Raw genomic sequence first — 27,077 nt, 5'->3', positions numbered from 1 at the left:
CAGAGACTCAAAGGCAGGCAGGCAAGTGGGATTTACAGTGAGGAAAAAGAAGACTTCCGGGTATGTGTTGATTGGAGCTGTTGGCACGGGGAGGCTGGAGGCAGGCCAGCCAGCAGCAGGCATCTATACGACTGGTTTGCAGAGCATACTTGGCTTTTTCTGGTTGGTTCTGGGTTGGGAGGGGCAGGCAAAGATAGGGATGCTGACAGTTAATGACCTGACTGTGTCCTCACCCTTCTGTGCCATTGCTGTAGAGGCTGTGATTTGCTTTTCTGGATTAGTGCTCACAGATTGTGTATAAGAATTCTATTGTTATATGTGGTCTGGCCATTCTCCATTTTTTTTTTTTTTTTGTTGTTGTTGTTTGTTTGTTTGGCACTGGAGATTAAAAACTGAAGGATTCTACCTCTAAACTAATCCAGAGCCCCTTTTACTTTCTTTGTTTGTTTTAGCTGGGGAGAGCCTGGGGATTGAACCTAGGGGCACACTACCACTGAGCTACACCCTCAGCCCCTTTAAATTTTTTCTTTTTTAATTTTGAGACAGGGTCTCACTAAGTTGTCAGGCTGGCCTTGAATTTAACAATCCTCCTGCCTTAGTTTCCAGAGTAGCTGAGGTCTGATGGTCCATTTGTATATTGAATATTTTATTTTAATTTATTTTATTTTTATAAAGTCAATGTTACCCAAGTAGAAGTATAGACTCAATGGTTTTTTAAAAATATTTTTTAGTTGCTGATAGATCTTTATTTATTTATTTAATATGTGGTGCTGAGAATCGAACCCAGTGCTTCGAACATACCAGGCACGTGCACTACCACTGAGCCACAGTCACAGCCCCTGTACATTGAATCTTTCATCAGGAATCTGATACTTCTTAACTGTACTATATAGTCCGACATCCCCTTCACCTAGTAGGAGAATGTCCCTTGCTTGGGCGGCCTGAAACATTAGCAACATCAGTTTAGAATGGTCTGGCTGTTGCCTACACCTCAACTGGGAATTCATTCTGCTAGCCTAATTCATTTCAGGGAGTAGAAGCCTGGATTCTGGTTGTCCCTTCATTAATAACGATAAGCCCTGGACACTTTTATTGATCCTCTTTGGTACTCAACTGCTATTCTAATAAAACAGGCTTAAAGATAAAGGTATTTCCCCAAAGACAAAAAGAATCAAACCAGATGTTCACTTGCAGTAATTTCTAGCCTCAAGTTACATGAGAGTTCTAGGATTTTTTTTTTTTTTTTTTTTTTTTTTTTTTTGATTCTAGGCTAGTCCCCTGGGATGGGCACCAGGCTTCTGGGATAAGTGGGAAATGCTCACTTGTGGTTGTTTGTTTTCCTAACTTGAGCTATGACAATGCACTAATTCATCCTTAAGCTGTTTTGCTACAGTGGTGCAGTAAGAAGAGCTCTGAATTTGAAAGGAGCTTTCTGGTGAGTTATAGTTCTGATGTTTAAAAAGTATGTGATTTTCAGTGAGTTTTTTAACATCTCTTCATTTGCAAGATGTCATGCTGCCACTTCGAGGTTGTAAGGAGAGTCAGTACGTATTCTCCTGTTGATCTTTGGCTTCGTTAAAATTGTGGTATTGAATAAAATCAGTGTGAATTGAAGAAAATAATTCAATGTGTTTTCCGTGCAGAATTTAAAACCTTAAAGAAAATGCTGAGAACCACAGGAAGTATTTTATAGACAGTTTATCCATAGACTCATAGGTGGGGTTCTATGTGCCCCTTGACTGACAGAGAGATCACTGTTTTTTTGGTGAAGGAGAAAGAGAAAATTTCTTTCTTGTGTCAGGAGTAGCTTTCTGGAAGACAATCTCATGTCTGCATCTAGTCAATTCTTTGGCAACCTCATTCTTATTTGGCATTTTCCCTGGGGAGAAAGCAAGAGAGAATATAAGAAAATAAGATAAAATTTATCATTTTCCTCAGGAGGCTGAGGCAGGAGGATCACAAGTTAAGTTCCAGACCAGTCTCTGTAACATAGCAACACCCTGTCTCAAAACAAAAAATAAAAAGGACTTGGGTTGTAGTTCAATGATAAAGTCCCCCTGGGTTCAGTCCCCAGTACCAAACAAAACAAAACAAAACAAAACAAAGCAAACATTTTAACCACTTTAAGTACACGATTCAGTACACATTCAGTACATTTATATCGTTTGCAATCTTCAACTCTGTCCATCTCCAGAACCTTTCCATCATTCCACTGGAACTCTTATACTTTCTTTCTTTTCTCTTTCCCTCCCTCTTTCTCCTCCCTCCCTCCTTCTCTCCCCTCCCTCCCCCCTTCCTTCCTTCCTTCCTTCCTTCCTTCCTTCCTTCCTTCCTTCCTTCCTTCCTTCCTTCTTTTCTTGTGCTAAGTATTGAATCTAGGGCTTTACACATTCTAGGCAAGCACTCTACCACTGAGCTACATCCCAAACTCTTGTGGATTACTCTTGATGCAATCGTGGTTGTACATAATAGTGGGGTTCCTTTAGACTCCTTGATAAATACATATAGAATAGTTTCCTCCATTTCAATTATCAGTACCCTTCTCTTCCTTCCACTTCTTCCTCTTCCTGATCCCTTTCCTCTACTCTTTTGGTCCTCCATATATTTATTTATTTTTAATTGTTTTATTGTAGTTATGCATAAAATTGGAATATATTGTGGTATACGCATACATGCACAATTTGGTCAACTTTATTCCCCAGTTCTTCCCCTTTGCCTCCCATTCTCCCTCCACCATATTTCCCTGGTTTTATTCTACTGCTCTTCTTTCTATTTTCACAGTATCTCCTTTCTCCCCCCCCCCCACTTTTTTTCTCTCTCTAGCTTCCACCTATGAAAGAAAAATCTTACCCTTGACTTTCTGAGTCTGGCTTATTTCACTTAGCATGATGTTCTGCTCATTTTCCATCAAATGCCATAATGTCATTCTTCTTTAAGGCTGAATAGAGCTCTACTGTGTATGATACACTACATTTTCTTTATCTATCTGTCTACTGATGGTCCCCTAGGCTGGGATTCCATAACTTGGCAACTGTGAATTGTGATTCTATAATCATTGGTAAACATGTATCACTAGAGTGTGCTGATTTTGATCTTTTGGATAAATACCAACCAGTGGGATAGTTGGGTCATATGGTGTTTCCATTTCTAGTCTTTTAAGCAGTCTACATACTGCTTTCAAAAGTGGTTGCACTAAGTTTCAATTCCACCAACAATATATAAGTGTACCTTTATCCCTACCTCCTCACCAGCAGTTATTGATATTGGTATTCTTTTTTTTAAAGAGAGAGAGAGAGAGAGAGAGAGAGAGAGAGAGAGAGAGAGAGAGAGAGAGAATTTTTTAATATTTTTTTTTTAGTTTTCGGTGGACACAACATCTTTATGTGGTCCTGAGGATTGAACCCAGCACACCGCGCATGCCAGGCGAGCGCGTTAAGGCTTGAGCCACATCCCCAGCCCGATATTGGTATTCTTGATGATTGCCATTTTGACTGAAGTGAGATGAAATCTCAGTATAGTTCAGGTATGTATTTCCTTGATTACTGAGGATGTTGGATATTCTTTCATATATTTGTTTGCCATTTGTACTTCTTTTTAAAAAAGATTTTTTTAGTTATACATGAACACAATATCTTTTTTTGTTTGTTTATTTTTATGTGGTGCTGAGGATCAAACCCAGTGCTTCACATGGGCAAGGCAAATGCTCTGCCACTGAGCCACAACCCCAACCCACCATTTGTACTTCTTTTGAGAAATACCTCTTACAAGATGAGAAGACTCCCCTTTGGATCATTCACCCATTTATTGAGTGGCTTATTAAGGGTTTTTTTTTTTTTAGTTCTTTATATATTCTGGTTATTAATCTTCTGTCAGAAGAGTATCTGGCAAATATTTTCTCCATTGTGTAGACTCTCTTCATGATCTTAATTGTTTCCTTTGTTGGGCAGAAGCTTTTTAATTTAGTGAAATCCCATTTATTGATTTTTGGTTTTATTTCTTGAGCGTTAGGAATCGTATTAAGGAAGTTCTTAGTGCCCTTGCCAATGTGTCAAGAGTGTCGATCCTATGTTTTCTTCTATCAGTGTCAGTGTTTCTGGTGTCCGTTCCTAAGTCTTTGATCCACTTTGAGTTGATTTTTATGTAGAGTGAGAGACAGGGATCTAGTTTCATTCTTCTACCTTTTTCCAGCACCATTTGTTAGAAAAGCTACATTTTTTTCCAACTTATGCTTTTGACACTTTGGTCAAGGATTAGATGACTATGTATCTATGTGGATTTGTCTCTGTGTCTTCTTGTCTATTCCATTGGTCTTTGCATCTATTTTTATGCCAATATCACGCTGTTATGTGACTATAGTCCTGTCGTATAATTTGAGAGTGCATTGTGGTGACTCCAGCCTCACTCTTGATGCTCAGGAATGCTTTGGCTATTCTGGGTCTTTTATTCTTCCACATAAATTTTAGGACTGTTTTTTTCTAGTTCTGGAAAGAATGTCATTGGTATTTAATGAAATTTGCATTAAATCTGTAGATTGCTTTTGGTAACAGTCCATTTTGGTGATATTATCTCTACCTATCTATAAATAGGGGAGTCTTCTTATCTTGTAAGGTCTTCTTCCATTTCTTTCTTCAGTGTTTTATAATTTTCTTTGTAGAAGTCTTTCACCTCCTTAGATTTATTCTCAAGTATTTTTATTTTGAGACTATCATAAATGGAATCATGTTCATGATTTCTTTCTCAGCAGATTTATTATTAGAGTATAGGAGAGCTATTGATTTTCATATGTTGATCTTCATCTCCTACAACTTTGCTGAATTTGTTTATCGATCCAAGAGTCTTTTGGAGGAAGTTTTTTTTTTTTTTGGGGGGGGTGTCTTCTAGGTATAGGATAATGTTGTGAGCAAACAGATAATTTTACTTCATTTCCTATGTGTATCACTTTCATTTCCTTCTCCAGACTGATAGCTCTGGCTAATACTTTTAAGAACTATGTTGAATAGGATTGAATACCACCATTTCTTTATCCATTCATCCATGCATGGGTGATTCCATATCTTGGCTACTGTGAATGATGCTGCAATAAACACAAGAGTACAGCTATCTCTTTGACATAGTGGTTCTTTTCCTTTAGATGTATACCCAATATTAGAATTGCTGAATCATATGGCACTTCTGGGTTTTTATTTTTTTGAGGAATCTTCATACTGTTTTGCATTATGACTGTACTAATTTATATTAGAGCAACAGTGTAGGAGAGTCCCCTTTCTCTACATGTCAGCCAGGATTTATTTATTTATTTTTGTCTTTTTGGTAATAGCCATTCTAATGGTGGCAAAATAATGTCTTATCATGACTTGAATATGCATTTAGCAGTGCTGGGAATGGAACCCAGGGCCTAAGTGCTATGCAAGCATTCTACCACTGAGCTACATCTTCAGCCCTGAGCAGTTTTTTGTAAACTTCTTGGGTCATTTGTCATTTGTATACTTTTCTTTAGAGAGGTACCTATTCAGATCATTTGCCCATTTTTCTGTTGTTTGAATTCTTCATGTATTTAAATGTTTGGGATATTAATCTGAAAGATTAATAGTTTGCAAATATTTTCTCTCATTCTGTAGATTACTTTTTAACTTAGTCGATTGTTTCCTTGGTCTGTAGAATGCTGTTTCTTCTGGTTTTAGGCACATTCACCAGTTTGTCCACCATGAATGATGAGGGAGGATTCAACCCTCCTGTTCATCCCTCACTATTCCCCACCCTTAACTTTTCTGTTTGCTCCTTATTCTGTCCGTGCAGTACAAGGGAGCAATAAGAGAGGATCACTTTTTTTTGGCAAATTAAAGGCAAGTCTTCAATGTCTTTTACTTTTGTTTAAAAGTTCAGTGCTCTTATTATTCCTTCTACTTTCATTATGACCTTTTCCCCTTCATCTCTAGAACTTGTAGTTACTTGTCTCCAGTGTTCTGAATTTCATAAATATGTGCCTTACTCTGGGATCTCAGTGAACCCTTTCAATGTAGAAATCAAGTCTGAATTATTTCACTGATGATTTCCGTTTTTTTCTCTCCTCCATCTTACTCTCTTGAACCCTTTTGTGGAATGTTGGATCTCTGGGATCAGACTTCTAATTCTCTTTTTTTAGTCTACTCTGGGAAATTTACTTAATGAAGTAAGTTGAAATAACACAAATGTATCATCTTATAATTCTGAGGCTCAGAAATCTATCAAGAGTTGCACTGGAATAAACAAGTTGGCTGGAGAACTACACTTTTTCTGGAGACTTGGAAAAAAATATGTTTCTTGCTTATTCATGCTGTTGGCAGAACTCAGTTTTATGTAATTGTAAGAATGACATCCTGCTCTCTGGATAGCTGTCAGCAAAGGGATCTTTTAGCTTCTATATCTACCCACAGTTCTTAGCTCATGCCTCTTCCTCTCTCTTTAAGCCAGTAACAATGGGTCAAGTTCTTCTCATGCCTTCTAATCTCTCTTGCTTCTTTGTCTGCTGCAGTATCTCCCAACCTCTGGCCATTAGATTCTCATATTTTAAGACCTCATGCAATTAGATTTGGCCCACCCAATAATCCAGGAGAGTTCCCCCATCTCAAGATCTCAAACCTTAGAGTCTGAAAAGTCTTTTTTTTTTTTTTTTTTTTTTTTTTGCCATAGGCTCTGAGGATTAGGACACAGTCTCTACCTACTGCAGGAGTTGTGTTTTTTAAATTTATTTATTTATTCTAATTTGATATATATGATATGCATTTCAATTCATAGTAGACATATGGAACACAATTTTTCATTTCTCTGGTTGTACACAAAGTAGAGTCACACCATTCGTGTCTTCATGCATGCACCTAGGGTAATGATGTTCATCTCATTCCACTATCTTTCCTACCCCCATGTCCTCTCCCTTGCCCTCCCTCCCCTTTGCCCTATCCAAAGTTCCTCCATCCCTCGCATTATGGATCAGCATCCACTTACCAGAGAAAACATTCGGCCTTTGGTTTTTTGGGATTGGCTTACTTCACTTAGCACAATATTCTCCAACTCCATCCATTTACCTGCAAATGTCATGATTTTATTCTCTTTTTAATGCTGAGTAATATTCTATTGTGTATATATACCACAGTTTCTTTATCCATTCATCTATTGAGGGGCATCTAGTTTGGTTCCTCAATTTAGCTATTGTGAGTTGTGCTGCTATAAACATTGATGTGGCTGCGTCACTGGAGTATGCTGTTTTTAAATCCTTTAGGTATAAACCGAGGAGTGGGATAGCTGGGTCAAATGGTGATTCCATTCCAAGTTTTCCAAGGAATCTCCATACTGCTTTCCAGATTGGTTACTGTAGGAGTTTTAATGTCTATTATAATCTATTGAATTTTGAAGAACTTTTTGTTCTCTAAATGTTCCCTTTTTCATATAGCAAATTATTTTTGTTTCATGCTTGGAATATTTGCTTTTTAATTTTTTTCTTTTTAGTGTTAGGAGTTAAACCTTGGCCCTGTGCATGTGGAGTGTGCACTGTACCACTGAACTACATCCTCAGTCATAGGATGTCTTCACTTATCTCTCTGAATATATAATAAGAGCTTTTATTTCTTTTATTTTTATTTTTTTAAGAATCCTAATTGGCTTTATTTTAAATTTTAAAATCAGGTAACACTTCATAAAACAGAATCATTTTTCCTATAAGCCAAGCACTCATCAAAAATAATTTGATGAGTTAACATCAGATTATTCATTTTTCTTACACAAAATAAGGACCAGGGAACTTCACTATTTCGCCACTTGAGAATGGCTGTTCTCCCCCCAATCCAGATTTCTCTTGGGGGACCAGATGTGTCAGCTTGGTTTGATTGACTCCCTGTTTTGTTTTTTCCCCCTGGAATATTGTCTCTGTTAAAAAAAACTGGCTTCACAAAGAAGGTGGCAGCAGGAAAATTTCAAAATCCAAAGCTTAAAAATACGTCTTGGGCAGTGTGGGGTTATTTCCATCTCTGGGAGGGATCATCCAGTGTCTGAGGCCTGGAGACAGAGGCAAAGTCCCAGCCACCCATCCAGGAGATGTCACTCTCAGTAGCATCTGGTGTCCTAACCTGTGCTCACCCAGGATGACAGTGGGTAAGGAGCAGTAGGTCACAGGGGCCCCCTGACCCTCTGGGAGACAGAGCTCTCCCTGGGCAGACCCCAGGGCTGAGGGTCGACGGCCAGGAGAGAATCATGTCAACGTCTCCCCGCCTGTGGTCCCTGAGGTCCTGGGGCAGGGATGCAGGAGACAGCCAGTGTCATAAGATGTCCCTGTCCCCAGCAAGGCTAGGCGCCTGGTTAAGCCAGGAGAAAGACCATATCCCTCCTCAGGGCTTGGCCCCTGCTCCTGGTCTCACTTCCTCCTCAGCACCGCCTGGAAGGGGAGGAAGTGAGACCCAGGGGAAGGCCGGGAAGTGAGGCCACCGTTAGATTCAAGTTCAGGGTGCAACAGCTCAGTCTACCCACCAACAGGCCCCATACTCAACTCCCCTTCATGGGCCACGTCCCTTCTGAGAGTCATGCCTTGCCCTTTATAGGCACAAGGACCCAGAAGTTCCAGGGACACATCCATGTTTAGGCCCCCGGATCCGGATCCAGAAGTTTCAAAGGTGCACGTCCATGTTTAGGCGCCCGGATCCGGAAGTTCCTCAGGCGTCCATATTTAGGCCCACGGATCTGGAGGTTCCTCAGGTGCATGTCCATGTTTAAGCCCCCGGGGCCAGAAGTTCCTCAGCATCCATGTTTAGGCTCTAGGATCTGGAAGTGCCTCAGGCGTACATGTTTAGGCCCTCGGATATGGAAGTTCCTGAGGCGCATGTCCATGTTTAAGCCCCCGGATCCGGAAGTTCCTCAGCATCCATGTTTAGGCTCTAGGATCCGGAAGTGCCTCAGGTGTCCATGTTTAGGCCCTCGGATGCGGAAGTTCCTCAGGCGCACATCCATGTTTAAGCCCCCGGATCCGGAAGTTTATCAGTCCTCCATGTTTAGGCCATAGCAACTGGAAGTTCCTCAGGCACACATCCATGTTTAGGCCCCCGGATCCGGAAGTTGCTCAGACATCCATGTTTAGGCCCCTGGATCCGGATCCAGAAGTTTCAAAGGTGCACGTCCATGTTTAGGCGCCCGGATCCAGAAGTTCTCGGGCGTACATCCATGGTTAGGCCGTAGCATCCAGAAGTGCCTCAGGTGCACATCCATGTTTAGGCTCTAGGATCCGGAAGTTCCTGAGGTGTCCATGTTTAGGCCCACGGATCTGGAGGTTCCTCAGGTGCACATCCATGTTTAAGCCCCAGGATGCGGAAGTTTGTTGGGTGCACGTCCATGTTTAAGCCCCTGGGTCCGGAAGTTCCTCAGGAATCCATGGTTAGGCTCTAGGATCTGGCAGTGCCTCAGGCGTCCAATGTTTAGGCCCCAGGATCTGGAATGCCTCAGGCATCTATGTTTAGGCCCCCAGATCTGGAAGTTCCTCAGGTGCATGTCCATCTTTAGGCCCTCGGATCCAGAAGTTCCTCAGTCTTCCATGTTTAGGCCATAGCATCCAGAAGTTCCTCAGGCGCACGTCCATGTTTAGGTCCCCAGATCTGGAAGTTCCTCAGGTGCACTTCCATCTTTGGGCCCTCAGATCGGGAAGTGCCTCAGGAGTCCATGTTTCGGCCCCAGGATCTTAATGAGAGCTTTTAAAGTCCATTTTCTCCTCTTTGTAAAGTTTATTTCATGTAAGTTACCTTTTTATTGTGATAAGTTTGGTCTCTATTTTCCAACTGCTTGCCCTAGGCATGAAGCACCTGATTGGTTCCTCTGGGTACCTGGGAAAGTCCTGTGGACCATGAGTTTGAAGATACAGTGACCTGGCTTGTCCAATATGAATCTTTTTAGTTCTTTCCTCATGGGTTAGTCGAATCCACGAGAGATGGATCTTTCAATATCCTGCTTTCAGGATGTGGTGCTGGCTGTTTGCATTCTGGGAAACAAGGAGAGGGAAGTTGGGGATCTCACCATTCATAATGTGCCTGCTAATGGATTTCTCATCTTCCAGTAGGAAATCCTTACCATCAAATGTACTTACTAACTGTCCTCGCATCAGGAGATTATTCAATTCCCTTCTTCAAAAAAATCATTTTGGTTTTCTTTGCAGAGGAGGGGAGGAACCTGGGACTTAACTCCTTCTTAAGTGGACATTCAAACCATCCTCTTGTTTTGAGTCTTTCTTTCTGCAGCAAAGATACCTGATGCCAAGTCCCAAAGCTTTCTGGAAGTTCTGTGGTGTAAATTAGAATGGTCTTGGCTTTCTCCTCTGCCAGCTTAGCATTGGTTTTTTTTTTCAGATCTGAAAGATCAATGATCACTGTGTATCCTCTCATAGTCTCTTTGTCCTTGTAGGTTGTCCCCTTACTGTGAGTTTGTAGCTATGGGAGGAGGTAAAACATGAATCTATGTCATGAATACACTAAAAATCAACGAATTATATACTTCAAAAGGGTGAATTTTATAGTGTGTGAATTATATCCTAATAAAATAAATTGAAAAAAAATTAATGGAATATGTGTAATATAGCATTTTAAACCCAAGATATAACTTCAGGTTTTAGAAATGAGGATAGTGAATCAGAGAAGGCTATGTGAGAAGCCCAGGACTGGGATGGTTTAAGTGATGATGATGATGATGATGTGTGTGTGTGTGTCTGTTTGTGTGTTGCTGGCATGACTTTTAAGTGGTGATTCAGCTGAACCTGTTCTCATGTTCTGAGTTGTATCTGGTCTTGCAGTGTTGTGTTTTAGTGACACTAACACACACAGGTATTCCTCAGCCTTCACCCTGGGTTCTTGCTATTCGAACCTACACCATTTCTTCAAGAGGATCACTGTTACGCTGGAAAACTACTCACACTTGCAGGATGAAATGATCTGTAAGACACTAAGTCCGAACATCCGTTAAAAATTTTAGAATATAGGGCTGGGGTTGTAGCTCAGTGGTAGAGTGCTTGCCTTGCACACGTGAGACCCTAGGTTCCATCCCCAGCACCACACAAAAAATAAACAAATAAAAATATTTATATTGTGTCCATCTACAACTAAAATTTTGTTTTAAAAAAAATTTAGAATATTATTAATTGTTTAGTTGTTGAATCGATATACAAGTAATTTATACCCTGGGTCATTTAAAGGATGGTTGAAAGTATAAAAATGCTTGATAGCAGAGACCACAGAGGAAAAGGGGTCCCATCTCTCCCTGTGCTTCCCTCCCCACCCAGCTCTCATAACACAATTTGATAAATACACAGAATTCAAAGTGGCTCAAAAACATACAGGGAAGATTAAGTGGTCTATGGCTTTTCTTAACATAGCCAAAATCAATAATGTGAGATAGCTTCCTGTTAATGTTTAGGAATTTATGTGTCCAACTTGTATTAGTGTTAAGTACTCTTTCCTGCCAATACCCATTTCTACACATTTTTTTAGTTGTTTATCTCATATCCACAGTTAGTCTTCATAGCCGAGAGTACAAGAAGACGGCTCTCCTGTTTTCTTGATCAATTAAATGTTTATTACCTGACATTAAACTGATTTTTCTACAAAATTTGTTCTTAATATCTTGGATCTCCTGATCCTCACCCTCTCATTTACTTTCATGGCTTAAGCAGGAACAGTCTGCCCTTCTCCTGTATGATAACTTTCAAAATTGTGGTATCATCTGCCTTTGCTTGTTGGATGAATCAGTGAGTCCTACTGTCCTTAGATACACGGTTGTCAGATTTAGCAAATAAAAACATATGATGCCTAAGACTTTTGAATAAATAAGGAATAATTTTTTTTCAGTATAAGCAAGTTACAAATACTTTGGGGATAGATGTATTTAATCTAAAAAATTACTTGTTATTTATCCGAAATTCATATTGAATGACACATCCTTTATCTTAGGGGGCAACTCTAGATCTAGGCTCCTGGGAACCCATGTATGGGCCCCGAGCTTTAAAGACTGCCTACCAGTGCATCTCTCCAAGGAGGAGAGTCCTTGGCACCAAACATCTACATTCATACCTGCACACTTTTTATAGAGCACGCACCAGGTACCTGAAACTCTGAAATCTCCTTCCTACGCTGACCCGCATAGGCTGTCAGGGCCTCCAAACTTTTCCCCAAGACAATCTTTTTGGAGGCTGGCAGTATGGCCAAGAGGCAGCTGATGGAAGAGGGTGGATGGATATGGGATATGTTGTAAGGTGTCTGTATCCAGAGGAGTGGGCCAGGCTCACACTGATGTAGGACAGGGCAAAATGGAAAACAGAAGAGAAAGTCAGGGCTCCATTTGTACTCTTGCCCCCAATATGAGGGTGGGCCTGAAGAAAACATCCTAATATCCACACATTTTGTGTGATTTCTGCTGGTTATCATTTTGAGGGATGTGTATAAGGAAGACACAGTGTAGAAGTTTATACCTATATAACCTCTATTTATTTATTTATGCCAGAGATTAAACCCAGGGCTTTTCATATGTTAAGTGCATGATCTAAGTGCATGATCACTGAACTTTGAATTACATTCCCAGCCTCTAAATTTTGTCTGTCCTCTTTAATACTTTTACTTGCTTCAATCCATCTGTTTTGGGAGAAGTCTACAGTTTCTTGTAGAAATTTCATCAATGAGTGAGTGTTTTGAAAAATAAAAATAAAAAAATCCATGTCACCCACCAATAACAATAGTAACACAGCAAAGTAAATCTAGCGTCTCTCTCTTGTTCTGAACCTTTTAAGTGTGGCTCAGCTAACTGCACCCAGGTCCTTTGTTTAAGTGCTAACCATTCTCCAAAGATTCCTCAGAAGGCTATTAGCTCTGTTCATTTTAGAAGAAACAGAGTTGTAAGTGAAGGGTCTGGTTGTCAGCGGGGGAAATTAATTAGAAGACAAAAGAGAAAAGCAAGCTTTTGTGGAAATATTTATGTGTTAGGTTGTTCATAGAACAAAAAGAACTTATTTAACCTTACAGTGAAAATTAAGGTACTATTTGCCTAAGGCTCAGGATTGCATGAACCCATCTTTGTGGGTATATGCCAGAAGAGGATTTAAAATATCCCCTCTTTATCAGGATTGCTTTCAGCTCCATGTAACAGGAATCCAACCAACTACAGTGGCTTAAAAGAGTGGAATATTTGTTTTTCTCCTGTAGGAACCAAATCTGTGATGCCATTAAATACTCATTTATTTATTTATTTTTGCCTTTCTGCTCTGGCTGCCATCTTTACCTTGTGTCTTTCTTCTTCATATTTGCAAGATGGCAGCTGCTGCTCCTCCATGCAGGAAGGGCAAAGGGGAAAATAATATTGTGGAGTCTGTTTTCATTATAAATATTTACTTGAAGATTCATTTTTTTAAAAAATATTTTTTTGTTGTAGATTGATATAATACCTTCATTTTATCTGTCTATCTATTTTTTTTAATGTGGCACTGAGGATTGAACCCAGTGCCTCACACGTGCTACGCAAATGCTCTATCACTGAACCACAACCCCAGCTCCTGGAGATTCCTACTGGCAAACTTTGCTTACATCTAATTGGTTATTAATGACTTAGAGAGCTACCCCTAGCAGTAAGGGAGTCTGAAGTGTTCAGTGCGTCAGCTGGGCACATTGCTTTCCCAAACAATATTTGGGTTCTTTCAAGAAGGAAAATGAGAAAGCTGCCATGTGTGAACAAGTACATAAACTTTTCAAAATATAACATTTTTGCCTTTCAACATTCATATAAATCAAATCCATCACTACATAGTGAATTGAACGGTGTTTTAGCCAATACTCATTTTCAAGTGTCATTCATTTCTACACAAATTAGTTCATAGCCTGAGAGATTGTCTTTCCAGATGTTTATCTCCATGAAATAGATGGAGCAGTAGCTAAATCAAGAATTCTTTTTGTGTGTGTGTGGTGCTGGGGATTGAACCCAGGGCTTTGCATGTGCTAGGTAAGTGTCCCCTCTCTGAGCTATGCCCCAGCTCCATCTAGTCAAAATTCTTTAACACATTATAGAATTTCCTTCCAATGCCAAAATTTATTTTAAAATATATTTATATTAAGAATACTTATGTATTTATTTACCTTAGTACCAGGAATTTTACCCAGGGGTGCTTAACCACTGAGCCATGTGCCAAGCCCTTTTATTTTTTGAGACAAGTTCTCGCTAAGTTGTTAAGGGACTCCCTAAGTTGCTGAGGCTGGTTTTGAACCTGAGATCCTGCCTCAGCTTTCTGAGCTGTTGGAATTATAGGTCAGCACCACTGTGACCACAAAAATATATTTTTTAAAAGCATACCATTTCACTTCTTTGTTACAAATATTGGATTGGTAGCAGAGACAAGACAGTATACCTTGTTATACAATATACCTTACTCTGAAAGCTAAAATTACAACACCTATTTAGTGTGTGTGTGTGTGTGTGTGTGTGTGTGTGTGTTTCTGTCACTACAACCAAAATGTCTGAGATAATCAACTTATAGAGAAAAGGTTTATTTTGGTCCACAGTTTGTCGAGGTCCCAGTCCATGATCAGTTGACTCTGTTGTTTGGGCCTGGCAAGGTACCACTATCATGGAGGGAGCTCACAACAACATCATGGTCAAGAAGAAAAAGAGAAGAAGGAGCTAAGGTCCCACTATCCCCTTCAGGGGCATGTCCACCTCCATCTAATGACCTCCTAATATGGCCCACTTCCTAAAGGTTCTAACATTTCCCAATAGCAGTACCATGGGACCAAGCGTTGAACACGTAGTCTTTGGGAGACATTCAAGATCCAGATTATAACATATGTGTGTAATTACAGGGATGCAAAGATGACCAAAATGATCCTTGTCCTCCGGAACTTGTAACATAGTTGAATTGTGAAACAGATAAAACTGTGACAGGCTGGAGCCAGGGACAGCCATCAGGATTAAGTGCTAGAAGAGACAAGCCAGGTGCAGTGAGAGGAGTCAATACCATACCAAGTTGGGGTAAACAGAATACACTTCAACAAAGAGAAGACTTTGGGGAGATTCTGACCAGAAGCAGCTACACTATACATACAGTGCAATAGTCTATAAAGAGAAAGCAAGGAGCCACTTTCCATAACTAGGAGTAATACTAACAAAAGCTTAGCGTCTGAGGAGTACTATACAACGCTCAGAGCTGAAGGTCAAGAGCCCCAGAGTCTCCACAGGTAACACAAAGGCACTCGCGTCTCAGATGGCTAATGAAATTGAGGTACCATCTTAGGACCTATATAATCAAAATGCGTGGAAGAGGAGTAACCTGTAAAACACCTTGAAAACAGAGTGCCAATGCTGATAATTGAAAGTATTGTCATAGTAACTTCAAACAGACGTTTGATCAATGAACATGAAGTCTAAAAATGCATGTCTCAAAGATCCCTGCTGATATTTTCTGCCCAGTGGTTGATTAATTTCATTTAATTCACTTGAGTGTTGTCTCCAGTCCTGCTACTCAGAACACTCACATTCTTATGACATGAAATTCTTCCTAATTGGTCACCTAAAAAATCCGTAGATTCTATGAAAAGAAAGGACTATTATTTTCCAGAGATCTTTTGTAATGTTCGCCTCTGCTGGTTTTTGACCTAGTTAGTGAAGATATCACAGGGTATTGAGAATATGGAGACTAAAGGGGAAAAAAGAGCCACTGGCATTTCCAAATACCCTTCCTGTGGTTTCTACTCTACAAGTGCATGAGAACAGGTGCTCCCAGAGGCGGAGAAAGGGCACCCGCAAAGCCCCGGAGGAAACTTTTGATTTTTATAAATAACTTGGTGGAGCTACACCAACGCCATCTCGGTTCCCAAGCCCTCTCCACGCGGCCTCCTTGGTGAACCTCTCCTCGCGGCCGTCCTCCTCCCTTCTCCCGGCGGATTTCCTGCCCGAGCCCCAGCCGCGACGCGCCCGCCTCGCCGGGCACCGCCCGCCCGCGCCGACGTGGCGGAGCGCACAGGTCGCGGGTCAGGTGGTCGGGTGACGCCCCGGGTAAGCGCTCCCGCCCCGGGCGGGCGGTGCCGCCGCGCCCGTCGCCTCAGGGGGTGGGGACTTCGTCGGAGTCGCGGCGGAGGCGAGGAGGAGCTCCGGGCGCGGCGTGGCTGGCAGGGGCGGAGGCGGAGGCGGACGGGCTGCGGGCGGCAGAGGCGTAGAGGACGCGAGGCGGCCGGCGGGAGACATGGACCGCAGCGAGCAAGGTGAGCGCGCGGCCGCGGCGGGCACCGCGGCTCCCGGGGCGGGGGCGTTCGGCGGGCGCGGGTTCGGCGCCGGGCTGCGGGGCGGCCGGGCAGGTGCTGAGCCTCTCCGGCCGGAGCCGCAAGTTGCTTATCCCGGATCCAGATCCGGCATCCTGGGGTGGCTGAGCTGGAGGGAGCTGCCCTGGCGGGCGGAATCGGTACTTGGGTATGTGTGAGTGTGTGTGTGTGTGTGTGTGTGTGTGTGTGTGTGTGTGTTGGGGAGAAATGGAGAGAGAGGGGAAAAGACCTATAGGAAGGAGGGAGAGGGAGAGAAGATTCTGGGATGCAGAGGAGGTGCTGGCCAAGCACCCAACGCTTTGGGCGTACAGTATAGCTAGAGCTTACAAGTGATGGGAACCAGGAACTGGGGGGCTGTGAGTCGTTTTTTTTTTTTTTTTTTTGTCCCTCAATAAGGACCTCAGAATGGGCACCTGACTTGTTAAAAGACTTTTTGCCTACTTGGAGTTTAGGTGCTTGGTTAAGATTTTTAGTGGTCTTTGATCCTGTGGCAATGGTTTTGGAAGTAAGATATTTGACATACCAGGTGTTCCCAAATTGTGGAGTGGTGTCTGTGGGTTTAATTTGGGGGGTGGTGGTGTGCGGGAGGGAGCTTTTTATATTGAGGGTTTTCTTTTTTTCCAGCAAGGTGAAATCCCACAGGACAGACCCCTTAATTTACCGTAGCTCTATTTTTTAAGATGGTAACTTAAGTGAAATTGCCTTGAAGAGAATCCTTGTATGAGGTGTGGTAATATTAGGGCACAATTTTTAGATTTAAATATTGCTTCATCCTAGAGATCTCTCTGCTGATAATAAACCAGACTAACGTAGATATGCATGGCAGGCCTTTAAAAAGATATACAAATGCTAAGAAAAGATAACAAGGTAACATTTGGGAAGTAGGAATAGGAATCATTCCTGTTTTGAGCCCAAACACAACACTTAACGATTTTTGCTTATTTTCTTGCAGTATTTGCCTTCATGATGAGTTTTTATGTAAATAAAACCATATTCCACATATACTGTTTTGTCTTTTACTTCTGATAGCTAGTAAGATAGAATCCGTGGAATCCTCTGACACTTGTTTTCCTCCCAACCCCTCAAATTAATTTCACACTTACCATGTGAATGCTTATAAATCTTATGTACAATATGTTTTGTACATACACATATTATTCATTATATATGTATCTATATGATTTATATGCATGCATACATTATCTGCTAGATTTTCAGCTTTTTTTTTTTTTTTTGTTTTATGCTAGGGGAGGAACCCAGGGTCTCAGGAATGCTAGGTAAGCTGTATACCACTGAGCCATATCCTCAGCCTGTTTTTAGCTTCTTAAGGTCAGAACATTCCATCTTTGATCATGTGTGGTTGGTTGGGCAGCATGGTGACTTGTACATAGTAGACCCTCAAATGAGTGAAGAAATCTCAACATAGGTTTTATATGTATTGTTAGAAGACTTGGGGGCCACTGTGGCCCCCCAACTCTGGTTTTTAATGTGGGTGATGGCAGAGGTAAACATGTACATGGATATTTGTATACTCATTTGTTTTTAACATAAATTTGCTTTTAACATAAATGAGATTTTTAGAGTAACTGAGCTTGGTACATGCCAAAGTAGTTTAAACAGCTGTTTGATAAAGGTGATTGGACTGATTAGTTTTAATATGTTGTGTGTTCTGCTTTGCGTGGTAACAATTGCAGTATTACTGCGATATTCTAGCTTGCTTACATACTGTCTATGATTTTATAGAATTTTTTTTAAAGTTTCTAATTCTAAGAAAGTTTAATCCTTTGGCTTAAGGCAAGTCTATAATATTCAGATGGTGTCTTTGGTCGGTTGAGATAGTCATTAGTTAAGTTAGTCCTTGTTTTTAATTGTCCATCCTGGAGGGCTAGGGAAATCTACCTTTTTAATGTGATGGACAATGATAAAGAGGAGTTCCCTGCTTTGGGAAGGTCCGTTGGCTTACTCCTATGCTTTGCCATGCTAGATTCATATGGCCTTTTCTTAAACTTTTGCTTCTGTCTGCCTGTCATTTCATCTGTATGTTCTCATGGCATACAGTTAGTGCTCAGCAGTGTGTTGACTGGCTAAAATGTGAGGGAAAGGTATCCAAGAGCAGGTTCCAGTAACGGGAACCTCTGTCTCTCTCCAAATTGATCTCTTGTTTCCCACTGCCTCATGTCTCTTTTTCCCTATTTCTCAAGAAGCAGAACTCTGCGGTTAGGTAAAGAAAGTTGCTGATAAGGCTGTGTTGGGCTTAGTGGATAAGTTTACTTCGAAGGCCTTTGAACTGGTAGCACAAAGGGATCTGTCTTAAATGAATATGTATCAAGATGTCTGGCTTAAAGTGAACAAGGTGAAATGTTTGAATTTGCTGTTCATTAGCAAACTGTTGACTGAGATAAGATTTATAAAACTTTGTGATTGTCTCTTGAATTGTGGTGATTTTTTTTCAAATTATTTCAAACCAAATCATAAAATTTTTATGATTTCTTTATTTCTTATGTGCCTGAAGTTTTCTTAAATTTGTCTCTTAAAAACCAAAACTCTGATTACAAAGTTAAATGCCCTCTTTCCTTACATGCATTCTTTATTGAAAATGCCCTGTTTAAACCTTATAAGATCTCAAAATCTGTCCATTGCTGGAAATTTTAACAGCTGCAAAGTTTTAAAAAAGGAACTCTTTTCTTTGTGTTTTCAGCCATATATTCTAATGTTGTGTTGTAGGAAGACCAGAATATTTTTCTACTTTCTTCTATACCCAGTCCTTATATACAATACTCTGCTTACAGTGAGAGTTCAAAAAACATTCAGTGATTTGAAATACCTTAAACTGCATAATGTCTTTCAATAATTTCTAAGCATTAAGCTAACCACAGTGCATTTAATGTGTGAGGCGTTTCCCAGTGTGACTGGCTAACTAGAGCATAATTTATGTTGAAACGAAACAAAACTAACAACAACACCCCCCTCCCCAACTCCTGCCTCCTTTTATAGGCTGAATAAATATTTATATGCAAGTATTCTCTTATGTAAGTTTAGTTTAGCATTATTATATTGAAGTTGAGATAGTCACCTGGCCACTAAGAATTTTAATAGTTAGAATTAAAAGGAAAAAAGCCAACTTTATGACTTTCAGAGGATAGGGGAAGATTTCTGAGGCCAAAAACCTGCAGAGGAGAGGCTGCAAGATAATTGCCACTATGATTTCCTCATTGTAATTATGCCTTAGGTATAACACAAATGTGGCATGTCATTTATTTAAAAGTAAAGCATTTATAGAGAAGAAAGGACACCATTGTGAGGGTCTTCTCACAGTCTATGGCTGTGATCTACCTAGGCTATTAATTTCTTTGGTCAACACTCTCGATTTCCATATGGTGCTAATGTCTTTGTTAGCCCTCCTTCACTTCCTGCATTTATTTTTATGCAACAGCTTGCCTAGTCCCTGGAGGAAAAGCTGAGTGGTGGGAGGGGTTGTGATCTCTTAGCAAGATCTCAAAACAGAATAATCTATGCGTGCAGTAAAAACAAATATTATACATGCACAGTTTAGAACACAAAAGAATACCCAAATCCCCCAAACTTCAATGCTCCTGAGCCTTTTGTTGCAGGCTAAGCTTATTTTATTTTCCTGTTGGGGTTAATTATTGCTGCTTTAGTTGTTGACTGTTGTAAAATAGTAAATTGTAAATTGTCTCTCCTCTGAGACATTCCCAAATTTATTTAAACTGGGTGGTTACCAGCTGTGCTGAAACCATAATTTTAGCATGTCTTTTTATCTAAGACAAAAAGGTAAAAATGATAAAGATATTTAAATTTTAATGAAAGTTCATAAATAAAATGTTTGAATGTAGAATTACTTTGTTTTTTGTTATCAAGAATAGTTGTCCATTTTAGAAAAATCAATAGTATAGATTCAGAAAAAGAAAATGAAATCACTTGTAATCCTATTCTGGAAAATTATAGTTAACATATTGCTTAGTTTTCATCCGTATAGTTATCCTTTTAAAATAAATCACAAAGCAGTCTTATTGAATGCTCTACATTTAAACTTTAAAAAAAAATAAACTTGATGTATCTTAAAAATATACTTCAACATCATTTGTCTAGTATTTTCAAGTAATTAATGCACCCCATATAAAACTCAAAATGACTGAAAGGGTGTAAAATTTAAATCTCTTTCTCATTCTCATCTCTTGGCTATTATTTCTTTTAGATAACAATGCTGTCATAGTTTCTCTGTTCATCCTGAGAGATTCTATGTATGTTTGTATAGATACATATATATACTTAAACATGTATGTATGTCTTATATAAACTAGCATATAAATTGTTAAGGACCCAACTTTCTTCATTAAATACAGTATTTGTTTTACTGATCACTCAACACAATATTATTATATGGAACAGCTTTTTGTTGTGGTGGTTGTTATGCTGGGGACAGAATCCAGAGCCTTGTATATGTTAGGCAGGCACTCTACCAGTGAGCTATAGCCCAACTTAGAACAGCTTCATTAAAAAAAGAATATTTTTAGTTGTAGATGGACACAATATTTATCTATTTTTATATTTATCAAACCCAGTGCCTCACATGCTCCAGGCAAGCGCTCTACCATTGAGCTACAGCCCTAGCCCCTAGAACAGCTTCATTTTTAATGGCCATGTCTGTTATATATATACTATTTTGTGTCTGCATTAGGCAATTTTAAACCCATTTTGTTGTATCTTCCCAGATGTGAAACACCTATAAAAACTTATATTGAGCAACGAATGATGTCACTTATAGTAACTCTGAAATAATATTTACATATTTATTATGTTTGCAGAATTGAAAGCTTGGGACTCAGTAAGTTAACTTGTTCTCTGCTGATGGGTATTTTAAGTGTGGCTTTATAGGGGAAGGGAAATTTCTTCTCTAGTTTCTCAGAGTTTTCTGATGGGCTAATGTATAAAGTCAAATCAACAGAAGAAAAATATACTCACTGTATGATTCAAATGTATGATATGTCAAGATCATTGTACTGTCATGTGTAACTAATTAAAACAAATGAAAAAAATTTAAAAAAGAAAAAATATACTCATTTATAAAAGTATGCAAATTTATTCAGTTTACCTGTACAGGGGAGCCACTCAAAAGAAAATTGAAGACCCAAATAAGTGACTAAGTTCTTATATACTAGGATTGGCAATTGTGAAAAAGTAACTAAGACAAAGGTTAGTTTAACAAGATTTGTTGGTATAGATTTCTCTTTATCTTCTATGTTTGCTGTAAGAATGTTTCTTTTTTCCTGTGTAGGAAGGACATTGTTCATATGTAAGTTTCATCTGATTGCAGATGTCAGAATTGAAAGGATGTCAGAATGCCCTGCTATTATTCAGGGTCATTTAGCTCAAAATAATCATTAAGCCAAAATGGAATGTTTTGGTGATGGTGTGTGTTGAAAAGCTTCAGCAGATATATACCTATACATGTATGTAGATCTATACGCATATATATGCATCATTTTGCAAAAATGCCAATATGTCTGTAGGAAGAATTCTTAGAAGAATGTGACTGTTCAGTTTTGATTGTGCCAAATTCTGCTCCATAAAAGTGGTGCCAATTATACTTCTACCAGCAGTGTGACCGTCTGCTTTCCTGCACCACGTGGCCAGGCTGTTCTCACACTTTTTCAGCTTTGCTTATCTCACAGAAGAAAAGTGGCTTCTCAGTGTGTGTGTCTCATCATATATCCTTAATATGAAGTTAGTTGTACTTCTGATATGTTTTAGATCTAGATTTCATTTTCTGTGAAGTTTCTGGTTGTAGTAACCTTTGCCAGCTTATCTATTATGTGTTTTTTCTCCTTGTTTTGTAATGTGTAGCTCTTGATCATAATGTGAATTTTTAATACATATTTTTCCTAGTTTGTCATTTTTTTTTATTTTAGTGATTTTTCCCCCCTACCAGAAATACTAATTGACGGCTTCATTTGTGGATTCTAACTTTTGAATCATTCCTAGAAAAGCCTTCCTCACTTTGAATTTATGTTTTTATGATTTTATTTTTTACATCTAAATCTTTCATCCATCTGGAGTTTATTTTGGCTGGGCGTGGTGGTGCATGCTTGTAATCCCAGACTCCGGAGGCTGAGACAGAAGGATTGCAAGTTTGAGGCCAGCCTCAGCAATTTAGCAAAGGCCCTCAATAATTTAGAGAGTTCCTGTCTCAAAAAAAGACTGGGAAAGCAAATCTGGGTTAAATCCTTAGTACCCCCCATCCCAAAACAAAGTGACTGGTAAAATATGTCTCTTAATACCTCTTCCCCCCTCTCCCCTCCCCCCTCTCCCCTTCTTCCTTTTGGCTACCCATTTGCTCAACACCATTCATCACTCAGTGGATTTTTCCTCTATGACTTGAAATGCTAACGTTATCATATACTATTTTTGTTGTTGTTGTTATGCTGGGGATTGAACCCAGGGCCTTGTGCGTGTGAGGTTAGCACTCTACCAACTGAGCTATATCCCCAGCTGCAAATTCTTAACTTATTTTTTCCCCTTGATATATATGTTCATTGCCAACAACTAAACTGTGTAAATTATTGTAGTTTCATAAAATGTAAAAATGCCTGGAAGGGGATCACTTCCTTGATTACTCCCCTGATTACTCTCCCTTTTTTTTTTTTGGTGATTAGATTTTTCATGCCAGATTTTATTTTCAAATGAATAATTCAGTCAACTTATATAGGTGAGAATTCAACAGAACTGGTGTTAGCCTAGCTGTTTGTCTTCTGTCCCCTTTCTCTCTCTTTTTTCAGAAATTGGTTTGTTTCTTTATTGAACACCCCAATAATATGTCCATCAGGTTCATATTATATATTTTTTTAATCTTAATGTTTAGGGTACTATTAGATAATAAGACTTTGTCATAGCATTATAAATGTTTCCTAAACCTGTAATGTTTTATGGTTTCACCCTTCCACCATTTGAATATTCATTTAAATGTTTCTCTGTTACAGTATCGATTGTGTTCCATTTCAGCTACTACAAATAATGCTTTAAGAGAAATTATTTTAAGATGGAATTCCTGAGACATCAAGGAGGTGAAATGTTTCCGGCTTTAAATATGTGATATCTTAATAATTTTTAAGTTTAACATACAGTAGTGTTAACGATATGTACTTTATAACAGACCTCTGGAACTTTTTCCTATTGCAAAACTGAATCTAAACCCTTTGAACAACAATTCCTTCTTTCCCTCTCTCCTGTCCTGGTAACTGCCATTCCTGAATTTACTGTTTGACATACCTCATGAAGGAGGAATCACTTAGTGTTTGTCTTTTTGAGATTGACTTATTGTGCTTAGTATAAAGTCCTCAAGGTTCATCCAGGTTGTAGCAAGTGACAGTTCTTCTTTCTTTTGGGAGATGAATAATGTTGTGTGCATACTCTGCATTTTCTTTATCATTCATCTGTCAGTGGACATTTATGTTGCTTCTATCTTTTGGCTGCTGTGAGTAATGTTGCAGTAAACATGGACATGCACATCTCTTTGAAATACTGTTTTCACTTCCTTTAGAGATATCTCTAGAAGTGAGATTGTTGGATGGTAGGGCTTTTCTATTTTTAGTTTTTAGAGGAACCTCAGTATTTCCTCACATGTCTATACCAGTACATATTCCCACCATCAGTGCCCAAGGATTATCCCAGTTTATCCACATCTTTGCCAACACTTCCTCTTTCCTTTTTACCTCTTCTTCCCTCTCCTTCTCCTTGTCCCTCTCTTCTCCCTCCCCTTCTGCCATCCTAATGGGTGCAAGGTAATGTTTCATTTTGGTTTTGATTTGCATTTCTCAAATGGTAAGTAATGTGTGTTTTTGCATATATTTGTTGGCTTTCTGTGTATCTTCTTTGGGGAAATGTTCAAGCTCTTTGACTTTTTTTTTTTTTTTAAGTCAGTTTACTTATTGTTGAGTTGTGGGAGTTCTTTTGTTTTATAGGTGACGTTTTTGGATACATTGCTTGGCTCTTGGGTGGCTTTTAATACCTCCCTCTCTTCTATCTTCTCTCTTTAGATACTTCTGTAACCAGTACTAAAAAGAGTGGTTTCAGAGAAGCTATTAATTTATATACTTTAGTATATAAACCGTATTTCATATTAACAGCTATGTTCATATTGCAAAACTGAATCTAAACCCATTGAACAACAGTTATAATTCATAATAATTCATAAGCTTTAAATAACAATATTGTATATTACTATAATTTTATTTGTTATTATTGTAATCTCTGTTGTAAATTTCAAATTTTTATTTTCCAAAGGGTTTGGGATAGAGTCCTCTATCAATACTTTTTTAAAAAAAAATTTATTTTTTATTTGTAGTTGGACACAATACCTTTATTTTACTTATTTGTTTATATATGGTGCTGAGAATTGAACCCAGGGCTTCACAGGTGCTAGGCATGCGCCAGACACCTCTGTCGATACTTTTAATAATACATTTTCTGTACTATTCTATCAAAGTTAGTTACTTGCTTTTAATGTGTCCTGATCTTAGGACACATGGGTGGTCTCAATATGTTTTAGAAGTAGTTTCTTGGAAACTAAATTTCTAAGAGAATGGTGTCAGAGAAGCTATTAACTTCATACCTTAGCTTATAACATAATATATTTCATGTATAGCATAGCACCTATGCTATGTTCTTATTGCAAAATTGAATCTAAACCAAGTGGGGGATGTATAATTCATGAACAATTCCTTCAAAATAATTCATAAGCTTTAAACAACTTTCAATATTGTACATTGCTATAATTATTTTTATTTAATTAGTTATTCTTAGCTACTTGGGAGGCTGAGGCAGGAAGATTGAAAGTTTGCCATCCTGGGCAAGTTAGTGATATCCTGTCTAAAAATATAAGAAAAAAAAAAAAGAAAAAAAAAAGAAAAAAAAAAGAAAAAAATAAAAAAAATTAAAAAAATAAAAAAATAAAAAGAAAAAAAAAGAAAAAAAGAGAAAAAAAAGAAAAAAAATAAGAAAAAGGGCTGAGATATAGCTGTGAAGTAGGTAAATGCCTGTTTCAAAAATGACATAATTTTTTAATATAATCATACTATACCTTGATAAAGTTTTGGACTATGAATTTACGAGGATTAAATTAGGGTTTATTGGAACTATTGTGGTATGGAAATGAAGCTTGTGGTTCAATCAGGAGGGCTGAAGGAATAAAGATAATAGTTTTTTTTTCTTTATTTTGTTTATTTAGTTTGTTTATGTGGTGCCGGGGATTGAACTCAGTGCCTCATACACGCCAGGCAAGCACTCGACCACTGAGCTACACAGTCTCAGCCCCTAAAGATAATAGTTTATCCAACTTGTTGGAAAATGTTCTTGGCTAGAAATAAAGTGTCGCTAGAATATTTTCTCAGCACTCAGTTCAAGGGTGTGTGTAGTAGGTACTCCATAAATATTTGTTATATCACACTCACATCAGCTGGAAGGACTTCTAGCATAAATAGAGTCAGATGGGAGTAGACAGAAAAGGCTAAGAATTAGTGAAAGAAAAAGGTTTGGCAGGGAGATAGGCGTATATGTTCCAAATGTGCTTAAGGTTTTATATATAACTACTGAAAATCTGATCTGTAAATAGAGGAGAAATTGGAACTCTGCTTTGGAATTCTACATGTAAAAATGTGCATGTATACATAGAAGGGCTAATGTTGGCTAAATTTTTATTCTTCAAAGGGTGTGGGATATAGTGCTCTGTCAATACTTTTTTAATAACACACTTTCTATGCTGTTCTATCAAAGTTAGTTACTTGCTTTTAATGTGTCCTGACGTTAGGAGACATGTGTAGTCATAATACATTTTAGAAGTAGTTTCTTTGAATGTCACTGAGAAGGGTGTGTTAACAGTAGTGAAAAATGCTTGCTACTAGGAAAAGAGAACAAAAACTCAATAAAGAAAAAAATGCAGCCAGGTGTGGTGACACCTGCCTGTAATCCCAGCTAGTTGGGGGGTTGAGGCAGGAAAATTGAAAGTTTGAGCCATTCTGGGCAAGTCTCGATATCCTGTCTCCAAATAGAAAAAGGGCTGGGATATGGCTCTAAGATATGGAAACAAAACAAAACAAAAAACAAATGAAAATGCAAAATTTGCCTATCTGGGACATTTGCAAAGGAAAGACCTCCTATAGAGGGTCTCTCTTATCCATGGAGATTAGATACATCCTAGGGCCCATAGAAGATGCCTGAAACTGTGGATCATACCTAATCCTGTATGTACTTTGCTTTATCCTCTGTGTGTGTGTGTGTGTGTGTGTATAGTCCCTGAGAGTGTTTAATTTGCAAATTAGACATAGTAAGAGATTAACAATAATAACTAATAAAAATAGAATAATTAAAACATTATACTATATTAGAAGTTATTTAAAGCTTATGAATTATTTACTTCTGGAATTTTCCATTGAATATTTTCATACTGTGTTGAAGCAGAGTAACTAAACCACAGAAAATGAAACCTGAATGGGGAGATTCTCTGTATTGTCGTCCCAGGTGATGGTGCCACGTGGTCTTTCAGAGCTCCTACTAACTTTCCTACCTCTTACCTCCTTTGAGTCCTGGTGGTGTAGGAGCTAGGACTGGCAGATGGGGAAGCAATCTGAATGACCACGGCTTCCCCAGACTTACTCTTCTGGATGTAGAGAGCTGTACAAAAACTTCATCCCAAACCTCTTGTCTCTAACAAAATAACCTGGGTTCCAAGAAAAACTTAATTTACATTTGCTGCGCAGTTTGGAGGGATAG

At 38.9% G+C, this 27,077-nt stretch overlaps 1 protein-coding gene across 10 annotated transcripts in view; it reads left to right on the top strand.

Moving 5' to 3' along the window:
- The first annotated feature begins 15,933 nt into the window (after positions 1-15,933).
- TPD52 (tumor protein D52) overlaps positions 15,934-27,077 on the top strand; it is a 112,364-nt gene continuing 101,220 nt past the window's right edge. For 2 of the 10 annotated variants that reach the window (XM_081266293.1, XM_081266289.1), the window contains exons 1-2: positions 15,985-16,235; positions 17,540-17,569. In XM_081266293.1, coding sequence (XP_081122419.1) covers positions 16,217-16,235; positions 17,540-17,569 — 49 coding nt within the window. In that variant the 5' untranslated portion in view covers positions 15,985-16,216. Of the gene's footprint in view, positions 16,236-17,539; positions 17,570-27,077 lie in introns of all 10 variants that reach the window. The other 8 variants (XM_081266296.1, XM_081266298.1, XM_081266292.1 and 5 more) reach the window with 7 other exon arrangements.

This window comes from Spermophilus citellus (assembly GCF_964194105.1).
Source record: "Spermophilus citellus genome assembly, chromosome: 14".
Taxonomy (NCBI): Eukaryota; Metazoa; Chordata; class Mammalia; order Rodentia; family Sciuridae; genus Spermophilus; species Spermophilus citellus.
This window is presented reverse-complemented; position numbering and strand designations above follow the sequence as displayed.